General features: G+C 35.2%; 1 protein-coding gene across 4 annotated transcripts in view; it reads right to left on the reverse strand.

Moving 5' to 3' along the window:
- Positions 1–558: 558 nt before the first annotated feature.
- The window catches only part of LOC110095116 (protection of telomeres protein 1a), an 83,653-nt gene continuing 59,114 nt past the window's right edge, over positions 559–25,097 (reverse strand). For 2 of the 4 annotated variants that reach the window (XM_020820517.2, XM_020820522.2), the window contains 3 exons: positions 21,824–21,939; positions 3,906–4,061; positions 559–1,056 (listed from right to left, as the gene is read on the reverse strand). In XM_020820517.2, coding sequence (XP_020676176.1) covers positions 865–1,056; positions 3,906–4,061; positions 21,824–21,939 — 464 coding nt within the window. In that variant the 3' untranslated portion in view covers positions 559–864. Of the gene's footprint in view, positions 1,057–3,905; positions 4,062–21,228; positions 21,316–21,823; positions 21,940–25,097 lie in introns of those variants that run through there. The other 2 variants (XM_020820518.2, XM_020820520.2) reach the window with 2 other exon arrangements.

Here is a 25,097-nt window from a genome sequence, read left to right on the forward strand (position 1 = left end):
TCATAGAATAAAAAAACCCTCATGATCTTTATGTTATCAGAGACCATATTCAAGAAATTAAATAATGCTCGTGTATTTTCTAATAATTGTACATTTATAATGCATTGTAAAGCATCCGATTGAGAGGAAAAAATGATTAAAAGATAGTATACTTCATGCAAATTGAGTTTTCAAAGCCTTTCTAATCATGTTTCTTATATGTTTGAATTAGCAGGAATTAAAATCAATCACTATTGCGCATAATATAGGATCTTGGTATAGCTCCTAAAAATTGTTCATAGTTAAAAAACAAACTGTCAACAAGGCATGCTGCTATTTGAAAAAGGAAAGCTTTTTGCAATTCAATTGGAAGGAAACACTCTCGCAGTCTATTTAAGTAAAATAAAAAAATCCTTTATCTTTTAAATAAGATAATTAGAAAGTATATGGTACGCTTAAGAAACTTTGGTAATCAAAGATTTTTACAGATTGATGTCAACACAGAACTAAAGCAAACACGAACACTTAGGCACAAACAGCTTATGTTACTTTTTTTCAAATAAGTTTTAACTTGGCCCATATGGAAGACTTCATAACGTCTTATTTTTAGAGAAAATCTGTTACAAGATTTAAGTTCAGAAAACTTTTCTTATCGTTATATCAGAAGTATTTCATGAATGTTACATGACGAAGGCATTTATAACTATTCATTTTAAGTGGTAACAGAATGTTCCAGTCAACCTCACTTGTAGCCCGACCAAAGTCTAAATCAAGTTCCATATCCAAGAATATGTGTCATAGTACATGAATTACACTTTCAAAGTTCTCTCTCCTGATCACCTGAGGACTGGTATAACTGATGCTTGATACCAGACAAAGTGTTCATCATATTAGCCTAGTTCCAAAAATTCTGTATCTTCTACTTCCCCATGGATCATTTTCATCAAGGTAATAAGACTTTAGGCAGCACCATACCCATGGCGGATTCCTTAGAACTGGACTACCACTTATGCCGAGCAGTTTGTACATTTTCTCAGTCAATACATCAATTGGTGGATAACCATTAAAAAATTTCTCCTGTAAACACGAAAAAGAAATGTCAGCGTTAGGCAAATTATCCAATTAAACCATAATTAACCATTGACTCTACGTTATGTAATGATTACTAAGGGGCTGTTTGGTTGCCTGAATTAGGAGGGTAAAGCAAAACAATTACAGGTATTTACTAAATTCGGTTGTTTGGTTAATTTTGAGCGGAATGAAAGGAATACCTCCGAAGCAATAGTGGGGTATTAGGGGAGGCAGTTCGCGCGACTTGCTCAAATTAAGCGAGTTAGAAATTCTTTGGCGGCTGTTGCGTGATGATTTCGCCGAAGGTGACCTATATTCTCCCTTCTTCTCCGTTCTTCCTTGCTCTCTTCTCCATTCTTGCGATCGCGCTGACGTTCCCGCATCGTCGCTGCTTGGTCTGCTTCACCTTTTTCCCCAAAACCGTCGTGGAGCTCTTCCTTCACTTTGGTGTCGACTGACGTGGGAGACCCCGACGGACAACCTTCTCCAGTCCGCGAGCTCTACGACCTCCCTCTCCTAAGGCATAAGAAGGAGCTAGTCTCTTCTAGCCCCGTTTTCTTCTTCAGGTCTTCACCTCTCTCTCTATTTACTTTCAAATCTCTCTCGTTTCCTTTTATTTTTCCTCTCACTTATTTGTCTGCTTCTAATATTTCCTCTTTCTTTCTTGATGTTCTTTCTTTGTGCGTGGCCAAAATTCCCTCTAATATTAATTGCAGTTGAATATGAGCTATACTTTATTTTCAGACAAGCTTTTGTGCTTTTAATGAAGAAACCTCTATTTTTCCAGTATATAAACAATGCAAATGGAATATTGTAAACATTCGCTTTCAGAACACTTGGATTCCTTCAAATCCAAGCGAGTGTGGCCCTAGTTGCATAATGCCCTTAAATTTTAGGTTAAATGGTCTTAGGGAGTGAAGCGCAAAGGATTAATTTATGCATCTCTTCATTGCAATTATTGTAATTTCCTTAGAGATTGATTCTTTCCTTTGATTGCCGTGATAAAATTTAGGTTAATTAATTGCAGTTGAACATGCCTTCGTTTAATATGATGTATTATTGTATATATGGATATGACTCTCAACTAGCAAGCTTTTCAGGAATAAAGAATTTTGAGAGCAGATATGGCTTTTCAGAGCTTGTATTCCTTTTATTGGCAAGTTGTAAGTTTTGAAAATTTATATTTGACAAAATTAAAATTAAAATTTTATACTTTCACAAAATTAATATTAAAATTTCTCTCAATTACAAATATATTTAAGTCTATTGTAGCACACTGCTAAATTAATACATAGCAGAATATTATATCATATAATTTAAAAAAAAATTATAACTGTTTTTATAAATACACTAGTTATAATGACAAAAAATATATTACAAATGCACTGCTTTTACTTTACTCTAGATATATCTAATCAAACAAGGGAAACAGTTCTCCCGCGTTTACTTTGCAGACAACCAAACAGCATCAAAGTATTTGGAATGCACTACATTTACTTTACACTGCATTTACTTTACACTGCGTTTACTTTGCAGGCAACCAAACAGCCCCTAAATGCACAATCGCTAATGAATGGTCAATGTTATTAAAAGATGTATTTGATATAATATGTTTAAGCATCTTTCTCTATTGTATAGAATAACATCTCTGAAAACATACTTGTGGAGTGAAAGTGGACTTACATGAAAAATTATCCCAAAATTACAATGCCATTAGAGTATTAAATAAAAAGAAAGATTTTATAAATATGATATTAGTTTCACCAAGTTGCATAAATTTGAATATTCAACACCATCAAATCTTTGATAGCCAAACTTATGGAAAACATAGTTATAGAAATGCAAATGTCAAAATGAATGAGGTTTATTAAAAAAAAAAACTAGTGAAAAATATTTAGGATAAGAGATAAATAAGAATAACACCCCCTGAAAATAATATCCTAAAAATAAGGTAATTTGGATATGTACAATAGTAAGTAGAAAATACACAAATAAATGGGTAGATGAAATGACATGGAAAGGTTATGATAGAGAAGCATTAGACAAAATATATCATGGCTGTAAATTTGAAATAAAATATGATAAAAATATAGCAGCACTTGTGGAGATAGAACTCAATAAGATTAAATAGAGGATGATTTTAAGGTTGGCCACAAAAAGTTGTGATAAGGGTTATGATATTATTATTGATGATGAATCACAAGGAATGGAATTTCTTTTGCTCATATAAACAACAATTAGCCATAGTATTTTAATTTTATAACTAAAATCGAAAAAAAAAACAATGGAGAACATATTTCTATATGTTGGTCTGGATGGTATGTCATGGCTCGATAAGGAAAACTTACAAGAGATAGAAAAAGAGGGTGCTGAGGAAGAGAGTGGGAAAGGAGGAGATAGCATAATATATATATGTGTGTGTGTGTGTATATATATATATATATATATATATTATAATGATCGATATATGAGTATAGAAGGAGAAAAAAAGAGGGAGAGAAAGCATGAAGATACAATTATACTTTTATGTGTTATGAATGGAATAAGAGTAGAAAGTGCAAGAGATAGAATTATGTTGGAGGATTTAAAATATTATGGAAGAGTAGACAGTGAAAATTTGTAGAACTAAACAATTAAGCAATCTAAGGGGTTTCAAATTCGTTAGCCTATTTTACATATTTTTATTAAAAAAACATCTGATTATGCGAATCAATCAGAAAGCAAAGTTTGAAAACTTAGACAAGAGTCTTTAATCCGTAGTATTGATTAGATAGGAATCGAGAAGCACTCTATGGGATCAGCAATAAATTAAAATAAGGGACAGAAAAGGTTAAGCAAAAGGTTGAAGTCCTCACCCCGTCTTCTCCAAAAATGTAAGCATGAATTCTTGCAGTAGAATCTTCAATCATTAGTCGAATGCGGTATTTTCCAGTTGATGGAGTACAAAGGTCCTTTGCTTGCCAAGGACATGACGTAACCACTCGAACAACAGTCCTAAACTTATGTATCATCTGCAAAAGAAAAAATTACAATTCAAATAAATTTTATTTGCAACAATTATTTTTTTCTTGTTTTTTCCTTTGACAGGATACAAACTTCATGAACCCTTTGGTCACGAAAAAGATGTAGCAGCCACAAAACTGGATCATGTGTGTTGCATTAGAATAAGTTCTTGAAGTACTATGGATCATATATAAGCTCTGCACATTTGACTATGATCACTAATACCAAAGACCATAAACCTTAACAAATTTCAAAATTATTTTAAGGAAAGTCTGGGATAACATGATTTAAACATTATTTGGTTGCATCCATTTCTGAAACCAACTAACAAAAAATAACATCAAGCCTTTATCTCATTGTGGGGTGGACAACATTAATCTTTTTTCTCCATAGTATCCTGTTAAGAGTCAAATTCTCATTTAAATCTAATAAAGAAAAGTCATTTTTAATACATCTACTTTCCCAAACGGGTCATCGGAAGGTGGCCATTTTATGTGACCAAACTATCTAAGGCGACTCTATCTAATTTTATCTTCCACTAGAGCTACTCCAACCTTTTCACATACATGCTCAATTCGTATCATGTCTCTAAGAGTATAGCCACTCATCCACCTGAGCATCCTCATCTCTGTAACACTTAACTTAATATTATGCTTCTCTTTTAATGACCAACATTCTATACCATAAATCATTGCAGGTTTAACCACCATCAAATAGAATTTTCCCTCAAGTTTGAAGGGGACTTTTCTATCACACAACAAGCTTATCAGCAAGAAGAATATCATCAATAAAAAGCATACACCAGGGTAACAACTACTTGCAAATGACTAGTGAGAACATCTATGACTAAAGCAAAAAGATATGAGCTTAAGCCTGATCCTTGAAGTAATCCAACTAAAATAGGAAAATACTTAGTCAAACCACTTTGTTTTTTAACACAAGTAACAACTCCGGCATGCATATTCTTAATAACTTGAATATAAGCATTAACAACCCCTTTCTTTTCTAGAACTCGTTGTAGCACTTCTCTAGGAATTTTATAATATGATTTATCTAAATCAAAAAATATCATATATAGATCCTCCTTATTCTCTCTATACTTCTCCAAAACTCTTAATAAATGTATAGCTTTCATAGCAGACCTACCAGGCATGAATCCAAATTGATTTTGAGAAACATTAATATCACGCCTCATCTATGCTCCATAACTCTCTCCCATAGTTTTAAAATATGACACATTAACTTAATTCCTCTATAATTCACACAATCTTATGCATTACCTTTATTCTTAAAAATAGGAATCAACACTCATTCTCCACTCATTTGGCATCCTTTGAGACTTCAACATAATAATGAAATGTTTAGAAAGCCAAAAATTTCCTTCATCTCCTAGGCATTTTCATACCTCTATTAATTGGATGAGGGCTCTGAAAATTCGCGTCCCGACCTCCCCGTGCTCTCGGGGGTTTTTGACGGATTAAGTTTCGGGGAGAATTTTGGGAAGACAGATTGGGATTGTAGATAAGACACTACCCAGAGATTTTGCCCTCATTTTGTGAGGACTTTATGATCTGAGTTTTGGTTTCCTATGGGCGCAAGCCCCTATAGTTAATTATCCCTCCTGATCACAAGAGAGAACTTTCGATTAAGGCTAATCGTCAATCAGATATGTAGAGATATGTGTATCTGGCATATAATAGCGGCATGGTGGTTTTGGAAGTTTGATATTTAAAATTAGAAATGTTACCACCTTGCACTTAAACCGAATGGTGGGGGAATGGATGATGGACCCGATCAAGATCCCATGATTCCATCGTCTCGGGCCATCGTGGTCCCTTGTCTAATTAGTTAGAGAAGGTAGTCGATCCAACTTGATAGAAGGATCCTTATCGGCAGCCATGGGTTGCGTCGTCCAAGGGTATCTTGTTAACCTTGGGTGCATGTTTATCTAAGATGACAAATTTGAATCCACCTTAGCTAACAAAGGGGTTTTATATCCTATCGATTCATATCTCAAGGTTTTGATGCCATTTTGGAGCATACGGGCTCTGGCCATAACCATAATTTAGTGGTGCCATTTGGCGGCGAATCACCCAGTTCAGAGAGCCCCGATCATAACTATTTACCTGCGGTATCATTTGGTGGCAAAACTGTCGTTTAGAGGATACGTGGCACGTCCTTACTGTGAAGAGATTGTTTGAGAATGAATCCTAGTTATATTCTCGACCAGATACTAGCTCTTTGTGAGCTAAAGTGCATTTTAAATTTATCCACCCAGCAAATTATTGCGGAGGGTAGATGGATTTCGCTTTAAGTATTAGATGGTTAATTTTAATTTTAAATATTTTGGATTTGACAGTTTCTTGGAGTTTTAAATTTTGATGGGCATTTGAGAACTTCTTTTTGAGTATTTGGTGTTAACCCCTCTGGTTAAGATTTACTTTCAACACGGCCATTATCGAGGTGTATGAACATTTTGTATTTCATTGATTGAACCCTGTCGACTCTACCAACTTGTCGACAGAGGATCGAGTTCGATCCAACTTTAAGTGATATTAATTAATTTCTCTATTCAAGCCTTGAAGGCCTAATATGAATGTATAAAATAAATGTCTCAGTCAACTCCGTGACCAAACATTCGTTTGATGGTTCGAACCGCGTCGACTTCTACTGACTCATGTAGAAGGATCGAGTTCAAACTTGATTTCATTTACTGACCCGCACAGCATCTCTAGACATCAAATGTGTACTTGTAACACGCTCGCTAGGGCACATACAAATGTATGATTGCATATTACATTTCTTCATGTTTTTGAGCATACAACGGAGGGCTCTGTTGACCTCTTAAATAAAGCCAAAAGAAAAAATCAAGCAAAAAAAAGGATCATACGTGTTGAAATCCTGCACAAATCGTGTAGAAGTCGCCGGCTACAGTATCGTCCATTCCATGTGCAAACGAAACTTCTCATGTCCCTTCTCCCGTAAGTGTAGCTTACCTCGATTTGACCTTGCAAGCATCGCTAAATACCCGGCCAAACAAAGCTTTTGGCTCTTGCTCCTTCCCACGCCTCTTCCAGCGTTTCAATCTCCCATAGCCGAAGCCGCAAACCTCAAGCCTCTCTTATTTGCAAACTCTTCGACTTCCCTTCTTCAAAGCCGACCCTTCCCTGTCCCAATCTCTCTGCCTGTGCCAATTTCCCATACAAGCCAAGAGAGAGAGAGAGAGAGAGAGAGGGTCCACCCTACCTAGCTAAAGCTCTCTTCCTTACGATCCCCTAGCCGACCATCGAACCTTGCCCAACCTCCTCATTTCTTCAGTCCACACAGAGAAAGAGAAAGAGAGAGAGAGAGGAAGAAAAAGAGAGATCTTTTGCTCTATCATGTCGATCTAGAGAGCCTCGGACCCGAGCTTTGGCTGAACACCCCCATCCAGCCTCTTCACTCCTGTTAGAGCCGAGCACCTCCACCTCTTCTTCATCTAACCGATCCACCTAAAGAAGCCGACTCGACTTCCTTTTACAATCCCGCCGCCTCTTGCCCCAAATCTCCAAACCACCTCAAATCCACCCTCACTAAACAGGCAAATTATTGGGTCAGGTGACCGAAGCCATCTCTCCGTTCGCTCAAATCCACCCTCACTAAACAACTCAACCCGCCTCCAGCCCTAGTCGACTTCAACCTCGAGCAGACACCAACAGAGGTAGTATGGATTAAATTGATAACAATGTTTGTAATAGTTGTCATTATTAACATTAATAATATTATTTAAAATTGGTTATTATTATTATTTTTAGTATTATTAATTATAATTAATTAGAAGTTGATTATAATTATGATTAATTAATCATAATTAATTAATCATTAATTATAATTAGTTAATTAATTTCAACTAATCATTTATAGTTAATTATTATTGATTATAATTAACTAAACTTAATTATGGGTAATTAATAGTTAATTATGGTTAGTTAATGAATTAAAATCAATTATTTATAATTAATTATTATTAACTATAGTTAACTGTAATTAATTATTATTTAGTATTAGTTATTATCAGTTATAATTAACTATAATCAATTATGGTTAATTATTATTAATATTAATTAATAATAAAAATAATGCAACTAGTCCTTGCCTCGATATGTGTGCCAACTCCGCCGACATTTCCTCATGAAGGTATAACCCCCTCTAAACCTTAAAACTCTAAAAGCCTACCTAGAAGCTTGCAGAGCGATGAAACTACCACCTATACATGATTTTGTTAGTGTGGTGCGAGGAAGTGTGTCGCGGTGCTCGCAACGAGACGAGTAATCACCTAAGCCCCATTTTAGCGTTCGCGACGGACCGGAAAACTATCTATACATGCCTTTATTATGCGTGGTGGGATGCAAACCCGGTGCGACGCCTACGATGAGGTGGGGTTACTTATAAGTACCCTCGAGCAGGGGAAAAGCCAACTATTTTTTTTTAACAGGTACTCTCGAAGACCCTAAACACGCTTTTATTAGCGTGGTGGGAATGAAGACACAACCACGGTGTCTAAGGACACCTACCATACACGCCTTTATTACGCATGGTGAAGACTCCTGTAGTTTTCCCCTGAACGGGGGAGATGCTGGGAGGCTGCCAAAATTTTGTCTGAAAAAGACAAAGACTTGGAACAACATGGGACTTTATTTAGACATTGATTAGAACATTAAATGGACTTAATTAAAATCCAAAGTATCAATAAAAAACTTGGACATAAATAGAATGCATAAAAATTTAAACTCGAAAGTACCTAACTTGGACTCAAAACATGAACTCAATTTAAACTCAGATTTGAACATTACAAGACAACAGGGGGACTCGAGCTTGCAATTTGAATGACTGGTGACCTGAATGGACAATGAAATGGACTTGTATTTGAACACAAAGCAAATGATTAACAAAATATACTTGAATTTAATGAGTTCAAACTTGAACTTGATTTGAATATTAAGTGAATATAACTTGAACTAGTTGGATTCAAACTTAAATTAACAATGGACTTGAATCAAACTCAACCAAGAAGAACTTGATTCAAACTTGACTTGAATAGTTGAATTCAAGCATGTTGCAACTTAGTTTTCAAAACTATGTTTTTATATCATGTGTTTTTGATGATACCAAAATATTATTGTGTTGATTATTGTTTCTCCTAACACATATTGGAAAATATTGTTTGTGTTGTTTGTGTACTAACGTTTTAGGAAAATTATACTCCAGACTGCTGAAGATTTCAAGATAGATTAGATTAGGATTTATTGTAATTGAAGTCTACAATTTTTATATTTTTCTTGAGTTTGAGAGAGTGTGATTGTAATTGGGTAGTAACCGTGCACACACACACTAGGGGAGTGTAAAAATTGAATTTTTTAAACTAATCATATTGTACGATCATAGATTGTACGGGACGATTTGACCAATTATTCCTCTAGGACGAAGTTGATCGAATCATGCCAAGAAAAATTTTCTAAGTCCTGTTCGTACTGTATGAAGTTGCAATCGTACAGAAGACGTTCAGAGTACGAAATAGCAACGTACCAGTTCGTCCCGAACGAACTTAATTTTTTTCTGAACTGATCGTACTGTACGATCATATATTCGTACAGCGGCGTCCAGAGTACGAAATGGTTGCATACCAGTTCATCCATATGAACAGATAAGTTTTTTGAACTGTTCGTACTGTACGATCTTAGGTTCGTACAGATGAAGTCCAGAGTACGAAATGGACTCGTTCATTTTCGTACCAAAATAAAGCATGATCTTGGTTAAACAGATCGAACTGTACGATATTAATTTTGTACAGTACGTATCCATATTACGAAATTGGTTCGTACAGAATCATACCGGACGAATCGATTCAATTTTGAACTGATCGTACTATATGATGCCAGTCATACACCAACCAGAGTACGAAACTAGTTCGTATAGGATTGCACTAGCCATTTTTGAACTGATTGTATATATGATGTGCGATAGTACTATACGATCAAGAAAGATCAAATTGAAATTTTCAATTTTCTGGACGATTTTTCTTGTCTTTCATATTTAAGAGTTCTAAAAACCGACTGTTCTAAAAACTGACTGAAATAAATCATTCTTCGAATTTTCTTTTGATTAAGAGTGAGAGTGCTTTGGGAGAGTGTATACCCAAAAAAGTATGTACATCAAAAAGAAAAATAGTCACCCACTCTTAATGCCCTACGGGCTCTTTCTACTTTCATGCGGTACAATCAATGCCAAAGATATAGGGATTAATGAGATATATAAGCAATATATATGAAAATAAATTACTAATAATAACATGGTTAAAACATATTAAAAATGTCATACTGATCACAAAAAAATGCATAGCAATATTTTCCATCTTGCCTACTGTTCAACACCTTTTAAATAAGTCATATGATGACTATAAACTTTTGCTCCCTTTTAGCTTTCCAATTAAAGATTTGGTCCTGATTCCAAACTTTTAAAATTGAAGCTGCTCTCTCATTCGAGGTTGTGTCTAAATTTCCAACTTTTAAAATTGAGAGTATAGGCTTACCTCATTAGGTCTCTTGCCTTGTACTTGTTTATCCCCTATATATGACTTATTTTTCTTTTACATCAACATTCATTCCTTACAATCATACAGTGCTCATATAATCATTATAAGTAAAGAATCAAGAAAACTAGAATTAACAGAAATAAATGCTATCATAACATAAAATAAAAAAATATGAATTTACAACTTATAAATTTTCTACTTTCTATGCATTGTTTGGGTATCTCACCACACTTGAAAGTCGCTCTTCCTGTTTTCTTTTCCTTTTGTACACCACCACAATTAAGTTCCTCTTCATTCAATCGAGACCTTTTATTTCTTCCACAATTTCCTTCTCCACTGCCTTCCATTACTTTTTCATATTCCACCCTTCTTTCCCTACTAACTACAGCAACAACAACTGAATTCTAACATGTTTTCAGCAATTATAAAGTTCAACAATATATCTAAATTCCAAAATACTGAATTCAACAAATTCAGCAAAAGTTTTTAACTGTTTTTAGTTCACCTATCAGCTTTCTTTAACTCTTCTCCCGACAAATTTTACACAATCCAAATTGCTACACACACTATTCCACAATACCATGTTAGAAACATAAAATTTGAGAACATAACCAATGTTTCTTTCAGATTTATTAAATGTGCAAATCTGCACTTCAAATCACAGCTTGTACCCACACAACAGTCGCCACCTTTAGCTCCCTGCTTTCCCACCACCAGCAAGTCCTCCCAATTTCTCCTCCCTTTCAATTCATTGGCTGCTTTGGAATTTCAGAAAACTTTCTCCAGCAATCTAACAGTCCTCCAGCAATTCCTCTTACCCATTTTTTGAGAATGAAAATTTTGAAACTTGATATAAGGAGCAAGGTATAGATCACAACTTTTCAACTCCTAGAACCCCTCAGTAGAATGGGATAGCTGAAAGAAAGAACAGGACCCTAATAAAAGCCGCTAGAGCCATGTTAGCTAAATATTTACTTCCTAAATACTTCTGAACAGAAGCGGTAAACAATATATTATGCTCTAAATAGAGTTCCAAACTAAACAAGACACCTTACAAAATCTTTAAGGGTATGACACCTAACCTCTCCACCTTTATGTCTTTGGATGTAAAGTATTTATTCTAAATAATGAAAAATCTCTATTAGAAAAGTTTGACCCAAAATTTGATGGAGTCTTTCTAGGATACTCAAATATTGGAAAATCCTTTATAGTTTTCAATAAAAAGACATTGATCACAGAGAAGACCACGCATGTAGTTTTTGATGAATCTAAAAATTCGGAGGGTTAGGGTAGAAGAAGAAGAAAAAGTGGTTGAACCCACCCAAGGAGTAGAATCTGCAAATATGGAAAAAAGGTAGAATCTAAAAATTTAATGCCTTGAGAATGAAGATATTCTTCAAGTTATTCTAAAGAACTGATCTTAGGAGACCCATCTGAAAGTGTTAGAACTAAGCATAGACTTAAGAAAGAAGCCAACTACTCTACCTTTATCTCAATGATTGAACTCACAAACATAGATGAATTATGGATCCTAGCTATGCAAGAAGAATTAAATCAATTTGTGAGAAATGATGTTTGTGAGCTAGTTGAAAGACATAAGGACTAGAGTGTTGTTGGAACTAAATGGGTTTTCAAAAATAAAAAGAATGATTTTGGTATAGTGATGAGAAATAAAACAATATTAATAGCTAAGGGGTACAACCAGATATAAGAAATTGATTTTGAAGAGACCTTTACCTCCATAACTAGACTGGAAGCCATACGAGTGTTACTAGCTTTTGCCAACTTTAAGGGATTCAAACTGTACTAAATGGATGTCAAAAATACCTTTCTGAATGGTGTAATAAAATAAAAGTTATATGTTAAACAATCCCCAGGATTTGAAAATTCATAATTTTCCAATCATGAGTTCAAATTAAAAAAGAAATTGTAAGGATTGAAACAAACACCTAGAGCATGATATGAAAGGCTAAGCACATTCCTACGGATAGAACTTTTACTAAGGGGATTGTAGACATCACCATTTTTCTTAGAAAAATAGGAAACAACAACTCATTGTCAAGATCTATGTTAATAATATTTTGTTTGAATCTTCTGATAAAAAGTTATATGATGAATTTTCTAAAATAATGAGAAAGGAATTTTATATGAGTATGATGGGAGAACTAACCTACTTTCTTGGATTTAGTATAAGATAGAAGGATGATGGAATTTTTTTAGTCAATTAAAATAAATTAAGAACATCCTTAAGAAGTATGAAATGGATGAGGCCAAGGCAATAAACATTCCCATGAGTTTTACTGTTCAGTTATATAATTACTCAAATGGAAAATCAATTGATTAGAAAACATATAGAGGAATAATTAGATCACTTCTTTATTTGACTGCTAGTAGACATGATATTATGTTTAATGTTTATCTTTGTGCTAGATTTCAGGCTGATCCCAAAAGTGTCCCACCGGACTTCTATTAAGAGAATTCTTAGATATCTCTTAGGATCCAAAACTTGAGAATCTTGTATCCTAGGCACAACGCTTCCTTTCAAATCATATGATATTTTGATTCAGACTTTCCTAGATGTAGAGTTGATAGGAAAAGCACTTCCGGAACCTGTCAATTCATTAGGCAATCTTTAATCTTCTAGTCTAGTAGAAAAAAAAAACTCAATAGCCCTATCCACTGTAGAAGCTGAAAACATAGCCTTTGGAAGTTGTGTGGCACAACTCCTTTGGTTAAAATAACAAATCCTGAATTTATGACTACCTGTAGGTACCATTCCAATTTTATGTGACAACACTACTGCCATTTAAATTTCAAAAAATTAAAATATGCATAATATGAATAAAAAATCAAAAGATGCGCAAAGTGCATCAAACAAGGATAAAAGATGCACAAATTGAGCCCACAATGAGTTAGCTTTCCTTCCTTTCAAATCTTTAAATCTTAGACAAATCCATATGCCAATTGATATCGTCTACACCTGAATTTGAAAATTACGATTTCTGGTACATCGCTTTGTAATGCTATTCTCTTAAATATATTTCTAAAAAGAAGTTTGAGAAAATCATATTTTCTTTCTAACTTATTTTTTAAATTAGATTTTTTTTTTAAAAAAATGACTTTATCCCGTAAGGACCCTGAGCTAGGATTAAGAAAATTTAAATTTTTAACATTTCTGAATCTTAGTGTTATAAATACATTTCTTACTTGGTATTATGCTATAGTCATCAATAAAATATTTATTTAATGCATGTGATCATTTCCTAAAAAAAAAACTTTGATTCTGTTTTGTGGTTGTTTATATCTTGTTTTTCAATTTTTTTTTATCCTTCCTGATCATCACATTCCTTCCCATAACTTTTATGATTTTTTTTTCACATCGTCCAATACGATTCATATCGTATTGTACGATCTTAACAAAATACAAAATCTCTTATCACATCACATCCAATGGCCAATATCAATTAATTATTAGTGATCGTACTGTACGATTTATTCTTAGTATTGTACGATCCACATGGTAAGAACTGTTGGATGAGTTGAATTCAGCAGGTACGATCCTTAATATGACATTGTATAAAACAATCCACCTATTCGTACTGTCTAAACTCAAAAGTCAACAATCGTACATGCAAACTCCTCAGGACGATAACCCTATCTCTAATCGTCCAGTACGATGTTTGATCGTACTGTACAATAAAACTACCTTTTTTGACCGATCGTCTGGACAAATTGTTTGCACTAGATCATCCAGTACGATCTCTGATTGTACTATATGATCCGGCCGATTCTATTTAAACAGCAAGAATTCCATCAATTTCTTCACACCATTTCAATCTTCTAATTCTTTATTTCCCTCTTGAACTCTTCTTCCTTGTAATGGCTAGTGAAAAACGATCACAAGCACTAGTGGGTAGTTCCTCCAAACAAACTATCGATCATAGATTCATTGAGGCTGCTAATGAAGAAGCCTATCAGCAATATAAAACAACAGGGATCACACCGTCCAAAATTGTTAACAATGAGATTCTAAACTTTCGGGTATTTGATCTCTTTGCCCATACCATTCTTGGCTTCATCCTCACCCTTACCTTTTGATTCCATTCTGAAATTTTATTTGAATTCTTCACAAGCCTTTGAATTAATAATGAGATCACTTCCTTACAATCCTATATTAATAGAAGGTTTATAGAAATCACTTACCAGGACTTTCATAACTTTCATTATCTTTCCACTATTGGGAAAAAAATTCATATTTAAGCCTCTCATCCTCACTACAATTGGACACCACCAACATCATCCTTAGGGAGTCCAATGTTAATTGTCATATCGCACAAGTCAATTCTCTAGTCCAGGATGCCCACATCATCCAACACATAATTAGAAATTCTGTAATTCCTAAAGCTGGTGATAGGATTAGCATTATACATGTTCTCTCACTTGCTACCTATTATATCATTGCTCAAATGGACTTTAATGCAGCTGACCTTCTAATTCGATATCTTGAAAATCTAACTTGCATTAGAGATCCTAAACATAAAAGAACGCCTAACCTTGCCTTAGTACATCTCATTGCCTATGTCCTAGAAAGAAAATATAACCTTCAGTATCCTGCACCACCTGATCACCTACCAGTCTTTTATTCCAATAGCTTCTTCCATATCCTTTCACACCGCTCGTCGCTACCACGTTCGATATGATGAACCCGAACCAGAGGAGGGAGTGGGAGAAAAACCTAAAGCACCACCCCCTATCCGCCAGCAGTCTCAGATTGATCAACTAGTTCAGAGGTCTGATTAGTGGGAGGAAAGATTTAAAAACTACGTAGCTGAGTAGCAACAACAGCATGAAAATGATCTAGCTCATTTTGAAAGCTATGCAGTACAGCAACAACAACAACACGACAACGATATGACTTGGTTTGGAGAGCAATATGTTTCCATTCACCGCTTCTTTCAGCCACCACCACCACCTCCACTTGATCAGGATTCTTTCTGATGTAATACAAAACAAGAATTGCGTGTAGAAATTAATAATTTGTGAATTCTGCATAACTAAATATAATTGGATGCGTATCAGGATAGATCGTCAGAAAATTTCCACGAAAGAACTAAGTGATGTCAATAGATTACAATTAAAAGCAATGGGAGACTAGCAAAATTACACTAACAAATAAATAATAAGGCAAATGGCTCTTAACAAAAATCCACGGTTTAAGATCTAGATCATTAACCTCGGAGTCCCTCACATGCACTCTTGATGTCGCTCGGCTTACCGGAAGAAGATTGCACACAAACTTAAGGATGCCACTAATAAACACGTGATGCCGAGGGGACTAGTCGTCGGGGAAGGAGCCGGAGTTGGGGAAGCGGGTGGTCATCCGATGAGAACCCACGGTGCTCTGGGTTATTGGAGTTCGATCATCTCGGCGAGGCAGTAGAGGATTCATTTGACATATCTTTCCACCGTTTCATTGTATTCCCAATCGGGTTCGTAGAAAGGATAGAGGAGAATGTCGATCTCTCCTTGGACGTTGTAAGATAAGCCGTGATGAAGCTCCGGATCGGCCATGCATGATCATAGAAGGATCCTTGCTATGTGTAGTAACGTTGTGGTGGAGGAACCGTTACTTGGGGGAAATCGGCCAAGGAGAAAAGGTGGAGGGGGGAGGGGGGTTCGAGTGGGAGGAGGTGGAGAAGGGGGTGGCTAGGGCTAGTTGGGGATTTGGTGGATGCTTAGAAATCTGAAATATGATTTCAAGTTAAGTGGAATTGGAGGGAATTAATTTGAAGTTCAAATTAATCCCATAAAGGGGGCCGGCGGTTATGAGGGGATTAGGGTAGCTAATTGGTGGCAATTAATGAAATAGGAGAGAGAGGGGGATGGGAATAGATGGCCGACCAAATAGAGAGAGGGGGAGAGGTATTTGGTTTAAATGAGTGGGCCCCAAGGATATAATTAAGGAGTAATTAAAAATCTGAAATTTAAATCAGATTTAAATCAAATAGGTAAGTTTCCTAGGAAACTATTTGAATTCAAATTTTTAATTGAATTCACAATAAGAAACTTTCCATATTGACCCAATTTATTTTAGGAAAGTGAGTAAAGGGTTATTTGAAATTTGAATTTCAAATTTGAGGGCTTGGGAGGTGGGCCGGCAGCTAGATGAGGGGAGAGGGGAGAACGGGGGAGGGAGGCCGGCGATCAGGTAGGTGGTGGGCGGCGGCTTGGGTGGCCCAAGGAGGCCGGCGGCAAGGGGAGGGCTCGGGTTAGAAGAAAAAAACAAAGAAAGGCTTTGGGGGATAAGGCTGACGGGTGGGAAGTTTAGGGCAGGGGATTCAACACAAGAAAAATAAAAGAACAGAAAAATTGAAGAACCGCGAACCATGGAATCCACCAAGATTGACGGGTATTGCTTTTATCCCACTTGGGCCTCTCCTCTCACGAACTCACTAAGAGATCATCTAAAGAAAGAAAATTGAAATTTTACTTCATCACTCATCATCTAATACCATGCAAGAGGCCTCCTATAAATAAGCCAAAATGAAACAAAATTGGAAAGACACAAATGCCCTCAGGGCTACAATAGTGACTCAATACCCACAGGGGTAAACTAGGAAAATAAAATGCGAGAACAAATAAAATACAAAATAAATAAAAAATAAAGGCTCTTGTTCGTAGCCGTCAATCTGCGTATCCGACGACGGTACATGTGTCGAAATTTGATGTCCTCATCATTTTCTTTTCTAATTTGCTCTGTGTTTTTTCTGATGTTTGTACTATTCTTTTTATATTTTGTGATCTATGTACTTTTCTTGTTTTGTAGTTTCCTGCTTGTTTGATGTTGTTTTCTCCTCTTTTTGTGATGTCAAAAGGGGAGTAGCATGTATTGGTAGTTTGCATTCTGCTTTAAAATGTTCAATTCCATATTTGTATTTTCATCTTCTATGTTCTCCTATTGTGTTGTTCTTTTTCTTTTTCCTTTTAAAAAAAAATTTTTTTTGACAACTCCCTTATGTTTTAAAAATTCACTCAGTAAAAAGGAGCTTAGGGAATAACAAAATACTATTGAATTATAAGAACAACAATGTTTGTCATCATAAAAAATAGGAAGATTGTTGCAAATCTAGATGCAAGTCCTATAATTTTGGTAATAACAAACATTATTGAACTTTTTACTATGCTATTTTAAATTGCATATCTGTTTTGCTCTGCTCACTAACAATTTAGGTTCATCGTTCACTTACAACTTCAATCAGCTTAAGATTAGGTATACTAGGATTGAGTCTGTTTGTAATTTCAATTTCAATATACTTTTACTTTTCTTGAGTCAAGTCATGCATATGGTGGATACTAAGCTAAGTAACAATGCACACATACACTTAAGGGAGTGAATTGGTGAATTTAAATTTTTTTCTATTTTTTGAATTAATCGTACAATACGATTTAGATCATACTGGACAATCCGTTAAAACAGAAAACCCTAATTAGGGCACCTCAGTTAATTAAGATTGATTAAACGCATCGTATTATATGATCTAGATCGTACAGGATGATTAATTATAATCAGCAAAGTAGCCGTCAATCACAATTTAAGTGATATTTTAATATTCAAAATCTGTGTCTAATCGTACAGTATGATATTCATCGTATTGTATAATCGATGAGAATCATACATAAATTGATCCTATGATTAGGTGTTTAATTATGGTTAAATTGTTCAATCAGATCGTATAGGACGATTGGAAATGATCATACTGTACGAATCAATTCATGCATGGGACGATAATTAAATGTTGCCCATTGTCCAAGTTGAAAAACCATAATTTTTTACTAATCGTACAAGATGATTACCAAACTTTATACAGTACAAACCAATCTCTGCATGGGACGATATTTAATCGCCAGCTATATTACTGGACGATTAGTTCAATCTTTTGAACTAATCGTACAGAACGATTAGAAGATAGTACATGACAATCAGAATAAGTTATTGAACTGATCGTCCAGAATAATGCAGTTTGTATTGGCTGAAGTGTTATTTTGTACGTATCATACAAGACAATCTTGGATCATACTGGACAATCAGGAGCACCATATTGAAAAATAGGTCTTCTTTGGAGGCTTTCTATTTAAGCTGTCATATTATCTTGTAAGACAATCTTTTATTGTTGAGTTGTTTGAGAGGGAGCTTAGAGAGAGTGTTTAGGAGAGCTTTTGGAGAAAAGAGAGAGAGAGTTATTGTGAGGGAGAGTTGTAAGAGCTTCACAAGGTTACTCCAAGCAAAGTTCCTTCCAATCTTCTTCAAGTCACTGCATTAATTCTTGGGTGGCTCCGGGCAGACATTCTTCAGCACTAGATCGTGGTTCTCTACCAACTCCAGGAGCGAGTAAAAAAATTTGTGATTCTCTGTCAACTCTAGGAGGGAGTAAAAGGATTCTTGGTTCTCTGCCATCTCCAGGAATGAGAAAAAAGATTTCAAGTTCTCTTCCTTCACCAAGAGGGTGAAAAAAATTTAAGATACCTTGCTGCATCGGGATGGTGGAAGAGATTTTTGTAAGGGTTTCTTCGCCTAGTTGTGGGGGCTACAGGAGAGACACTAAAAGGACTAGTGCAATACCTGGAGTGGAGGCATCTAGGAAGTAGATGTAGGTAAGATTTGACTGAACCACAATAAAATTTGGTGTGTTCGTTCTTTTATTTTTTTGCATTTTAATTTCTGCACTTTTCAGTAATTTACTGTGTGGTTGAAAACTATGATTTGTTTTGTTACTGTGAATTTATTTGCTTCCATATCCGTAGTTGAAATCTTCTAACTTTAGTGTTTGAAAAAGTATAAAAAGATTTTCTTTTTTCTTAAAGAAGTTTTAAATTACCAATTTACCCCTCCTCTTAGTTAGCCTCAGCCTAGTTTTTAGAAGTTTAACAACCTTCATGAACTTTCATATATATATATATATATATATATTAAAGGTTAATATCAATCAATTCTAAGTCATAAATCATACTTTAAAATGGTCCATATTATTAAAAACCAACAATGTTAGTCTCTAGGATACCTTTAGCATACAAAAAGGTCTTTTAAGTTCAAACATCGATCTTTACAAAGATCCTTTTTTGCCAACGATATTAACTTTTTTTATTTATCAATGCAGATAACGTGCATTTATTTAAGTCCGCATAAAAACCCTTATCTTGGTGAGATGCATTATAAACATAGGTAAGCTCGTTGGCTCAAGATGAGACCCATAAGCTATCACGCAATGATTAAAAAAGTGTGAGATCCAACCATAATCTCAAAGAGAGGTTAGCCCTCTCTTGCTTCTCTTCTACTTGTCATCTTGGAAGGTTGGGTCGTTTATATAATTCCCATTATGACTATCGATGTAGACTTTGATCTCTTTTCTTGATAACCTTGATTATGCTATTATTGAAAAGACCCTTAAGCGATCCTTCCCAGATTTTCGTGAGGGCATTAACACTAAGATCATCAATGATTTGGAGAAAGGGAGATCGAGGGGTTTTAGCTTCAATGTTTCATGACCTTTAACTGAGAAATAAAAAAGAGATGCAATCATGGACACATTGTCACATCCATGATGAAGGAATATCACCATCAATGAGAAATCTTGAGAAGGCAAAGTCCATGATGCGATCGAAGCAAGAATTAAAGGTGCAAGGACCAATTTAGTGGTGGTTTTGCTGAAGGCTACAAACATAATGATGACGGAGGTGATTATAGAAATGTCAACAGTTGCTACATATTGTGCTACTCAACAATGATTTCGACAGCACAAGAGGAACTAGATGATTTCATTGGCTTGGATTTCCAGGCCAGTCCTCTACTAGTCCATATGTTCAATTGTATAACTCATGCTTGTTTTCTTTAATCAGGGTCTATCAAAAGTGTGGAGTCAGGTTTTGTTCTTGAGGAAAATCATTGTTGAGGATGCATAGATTCTGTGAACTTGTTGAAGGCACGAGCTCAACAAACTTGCAACAAAAAAATCAAAGAAGGTATTCTTTCTATTGGAGAAATCTGTTTCGAAGAAAATAAAAATGGTTCTCAATCTTCACTTCACGTGTGAAATCACATGAGAGATTTCCAATTTGGAATGGAAATTCATGCAAGATTGCTGAAGTCGCCTATGATGAATATTGTTTCCATCAAAATCACAAAAGAGAGGAAAGAGAGTGAAACTATATATATAATTTTGACATTTTTCTCTCTAAATAATAGGTTTATTAGTGGAAGGACTTTCATGATAGAATCTTCAATGTGGTGGATTAAAATTGAAAACTTTCAATCATGGAGCAACATGAAGAGTGGAATATAACTCTCATGGTCAACAAGCCATTATCACTTGCACATAGAGATAATGGAGTAATCACATTCACCAGAATGTATCTCTACCTCAAATAATATTACTTAATATGAACTAACCCACCACAAAAAAGTTGGGCCGTTTTAGGTTTAGGGGTTTAAGTCACTAAGTGATTTTGATGGAAGTAAGTTCCTGAATAATAAAAAAAATAGAAAATATTGACATTGTGGACTACAACCACTAAATGGAAAAGCATAGGTGGCAAAGAAACGGTTATACCTAGAGCCCCGCTTCTAGCAGAGAAAAAGAATTACTTGACAAGTAACTTTTCTGTACTCTAAACCAATCTAGTGTATTTGCACATCTCTGAACAAAGTGGAGATGGAGATATGGAGATCAAACGTGAGACTTCCGCATCATACGGCTCCGTCCCGAGCTTCCGTCATCGGCCCTTGTCATTAGACCACTATGCTTGTATTTTCTTTGCTCCGCACCTTGACTCTCGTCTCGAATCTTTTGCTTCTCGGGTGGTGGCGAACAATGCTGCTTGCGTAGCGGGGATGCCCGCCCGTAGGGCCCGGCCTGCTTCCCGCCCGAAAGAAAAGAACCGCTCACTAGCTAGCCGGGCTAGTGGTAGGGGGCCCGACCGTCAAAAACCCTTAATAGGAGTTCTAGGTATGGGTTTATATGGTAGATTAATAAAAGTTACTAACTAGAAAGAAAATTCGTAAATTTTTTCTTTTTCTAATTATTAGAATTCGAATGACTTCGAAGTACTATAATAGAAAATAGAATCACTATTAATTACTATAAATCTAAATAAAGAGAGTCATATTCATTAATAGAAGAATATTAAGAATATCCAGAAGCATACTAGCAAATTCAGGTGAACAAATTCAAGATCAAATAAAAGTTTAGCACTTGTGAAGACCTCTGGATAAGTAAGAGATTCCATCAAAGTCAAATATGAAGAATAAGACAAATCTGTTTCTGAAAACCAAAGAGATATTACGTCAGTAAATAGCCAATACAATATCATAAAGAACAATAAACAACATATTGTAATGCTATTATTGAGAATTTAAGATGTGCCTGAAATTTGTAACTATTTATAAAAGTAAAATAAGTGTTCCCCAATGAAGAATCAAATGGAAGTCAAAATCAATCAATTTCTTTATTATAGAGTAAATTTTGTACAGGTTCTTGAGGAGTACGTTACTACTTAAAAGTGATCCACGACTTTTGAAGCCCATATTTAATTGTACAAAAATATCAAAACTTTGATTTGGTTCAATAAGGATAATTTCTAGCAATCCCATAAATTTTATTGTACTTAGCCTTGTGCCATCATATTTCACAAACTGCCACCTTGCTGTTTGTTACAATTATTTGTGGTGTAAAAGCCAAGCCAAATATCTCTCTGCCAAAGGTCATCTATTTAGTTTAGCATCATCATTAACTCCAGCTTGAACCTGACTTCACTAAAATAACATTTTAAGTCAGATTCTTTATGGAGAACTCTACATATTTCCAATCTTTAACGAGTCATGCTTAGGTGATCTATATTGACCTCCATATTTACTCCGAAATGATCAATTCAAACATAATAAAGGCGGAAGACAACAGCCACTATATTGCACACGTCATATCTCACAACACTGCAGCCTTTCTGTTTATTACAATTATTTGTGGCATAAATAAGCCAAGCCAACTATCTCTCTGCTAAAGGTTATATATTTAGTTCAGCATCATTTTTTGCTCCAGAACGAACATGACTTCACTAAAATACCATTTTAAGTTAGATTTTTTTGGAAAGCTCTAGATATTTTCAATCTCTAATGATTCAATCTAAATGCAGGTGATCTGTTGACTCCACAAAATAATCTATTCAAATGTGATGAAAACAGTAGACAACGATTGTTGTATGTCACAAAAGAACTTTGAGATGCACTGAACAAGTTAATAATCTAAATGTCACTCATTTCATTAAACCAGCCAAACCAAAGCACTCGGAACATCAAACTTATAAAGGACTCCCACGGCTGAATCAAACAACACCATGATAATGATGGATAATAGATCATAACGCATGAGACTAGTTTGAACCAACCGTTAAAAAGGCGGATGAGGTGTCCGCATTGAGTCGTGCCTCAAGTCGAGGCAGAAGTCATGTGTATCCCGGCTTACGCCTCGAACCATCCAGCGAAGCCTACGATTTTTTCGCACGAGGCGTACGCATCAGAGCGTAACGCGGCTGTATGGGTGTATATGTAAATACGACGCAGTTGATTCGTGTTCGCATATAGGATTAGGGCTTCCTGTGAGAATTGAAAGGCGAACTGGAGGCGAAGCCATGAGAGAAAGAGACGAAGCTGTGAGAGAAGGAGAAGAAGCCGTGAGTGCAGGAGACGAAGTCGGAAGGAGACGACACAGGAAATGAAGCCGAAAGCAATAAAGTTTTGAAAGCAGGAAACAAAGCCAAAGTTGTGAGTGCAGGAAACGTTCAGGCCTCGGTTAGGTCGAAAGAGCATGTGAGCGGTGTTGTGGGCCTCGACATTGACGTGCAGTAACGAAAGCATGAATAACTCCTGATTCGGCTTTCTTTCCTTCGTCGCTAAGGACACTGCTGGTTCAACTTGAATAACTACAAATGTCTAAGGTAAATCCGTCATCTCACCGCCAATTCTTTTTCTTAATCCTCCTTATTAGAATATGTATGCATGTTTTCTTATCAAATTTAGATTTCTTGCTAAGCCGTCCTTCATCCTAGCTTATCTCAACTTAATTCTCCCTAATTATCTTTTTCATTTAATGATTCAAAGAACCCAATCAAACAATTTTCTTAGCTCATCCCAACCTAAAGTAGCCTAAATTTTTTCAAACAAATTAACTCAGCTTAAAGTTTTCATTTAGCTTAGCACCAAAAAGTGCCCATTATTCTGAGAGAAACAAGAATATCCAATTTGTTGTTAAACTGGGTATGGGTGGCTTGTTGATCAAGGAACCAATGCAGAGTAGAATCCTGAGAGGCAAATTGGAATGAAAGAGTACCTTTGTTTAAATCCCTGGATTCTACATATATTTATCCTATGATTTGTGCTTCCAGTGTACTTCCTTTACTGTTTGCAGTACGGTACAAGTCCGATAAATGCCAATATACTTACTTTCATATTGTCCTTGACATATTCTAGCTCACTCTTTTATAGAGGATATCTAATTTCATATTGTTTGGATATGTGGGGAAACTAACAAGCGGATTGTAATTTTGGCATTTTCACTTAACTGGTATCTTGATGGATATTGATCTAACTTTCAAGTGCAAAGTTAACTGGTTTTAATTCTGTTGTATAATGGGTGATTGTTCGGCAAAATTTTTCATAATACACATAAGGGAGTTCTGATCTTGTGTAATATCAACAATGCATGCTTCCTTATGAACTGTATGATCAATATGCATATTTAAATTTGTTCCTTAAAATGTCATTACCTTTGTATTCTGATACTAATTTTTTCTGATTATGTATTTTATTAGCCTAAATAATGGTAAAAAAAAATTTCATTTGATTTTATCTTTTTCAATTTTAGGTAACTCTTTAATAGATTTTTATTTTGGAATTTTCACTTAGTAGTACCTTAATGTATTTTGATTTAACTTTTGAGTGCAAGTACATTCAGTGTTTGGAGAGTGATTGTTTAGCATTCATTGTTCATAATATGCATGCATAATAGATTTATGAGCTTAGTTATAGAATCAATATGCATATTATAAACTTTTTGAAAGTTTTATTACTTATTGATTTTAACACTATTTTTGCTTGGTTCTGCATTTTGGTAGTATAAATAATTGTTAAAATCTGTCATATTGTTGATTTTGTGTTGTGATTTATTTGCATGTGAATAATTAAAAATCTTGTATATATCAGTAATTTGATGTTGATTATTTATTTCTATAAATTATTAGTATGACTAGTGACACAAGAAAGAAAGATCCTACATGGAAATATGGAATTTAAGTTGAAGTGTCAAGCGAAGGTGCAAAGAAGGGATATGTTTACATGAAATATAATTTCTGTGAGAAACTATGGGCTCCGAAAATTCGGCCCCGGCCTCCGCCGCGCACACTGATTTGCTTTGATGCTTTTTCTTCG

Source organism: Dendrobium catenatum, unplaced genomic scaffold (assembly GCF_001605985.2).
Source record: "Dendrobium catenatum unplaced genomic scaffold, ASM160598v2 fragScaff_scaffold_555, whole genome shotgun sequence".
NCBI classification, from domain to species: Eukaryota; Viridiplantae; Streptophyta; class Magnoliopsida; order Asparagales; family Orchidaceae; genus Dendrobium; species Dendrobium catenatum.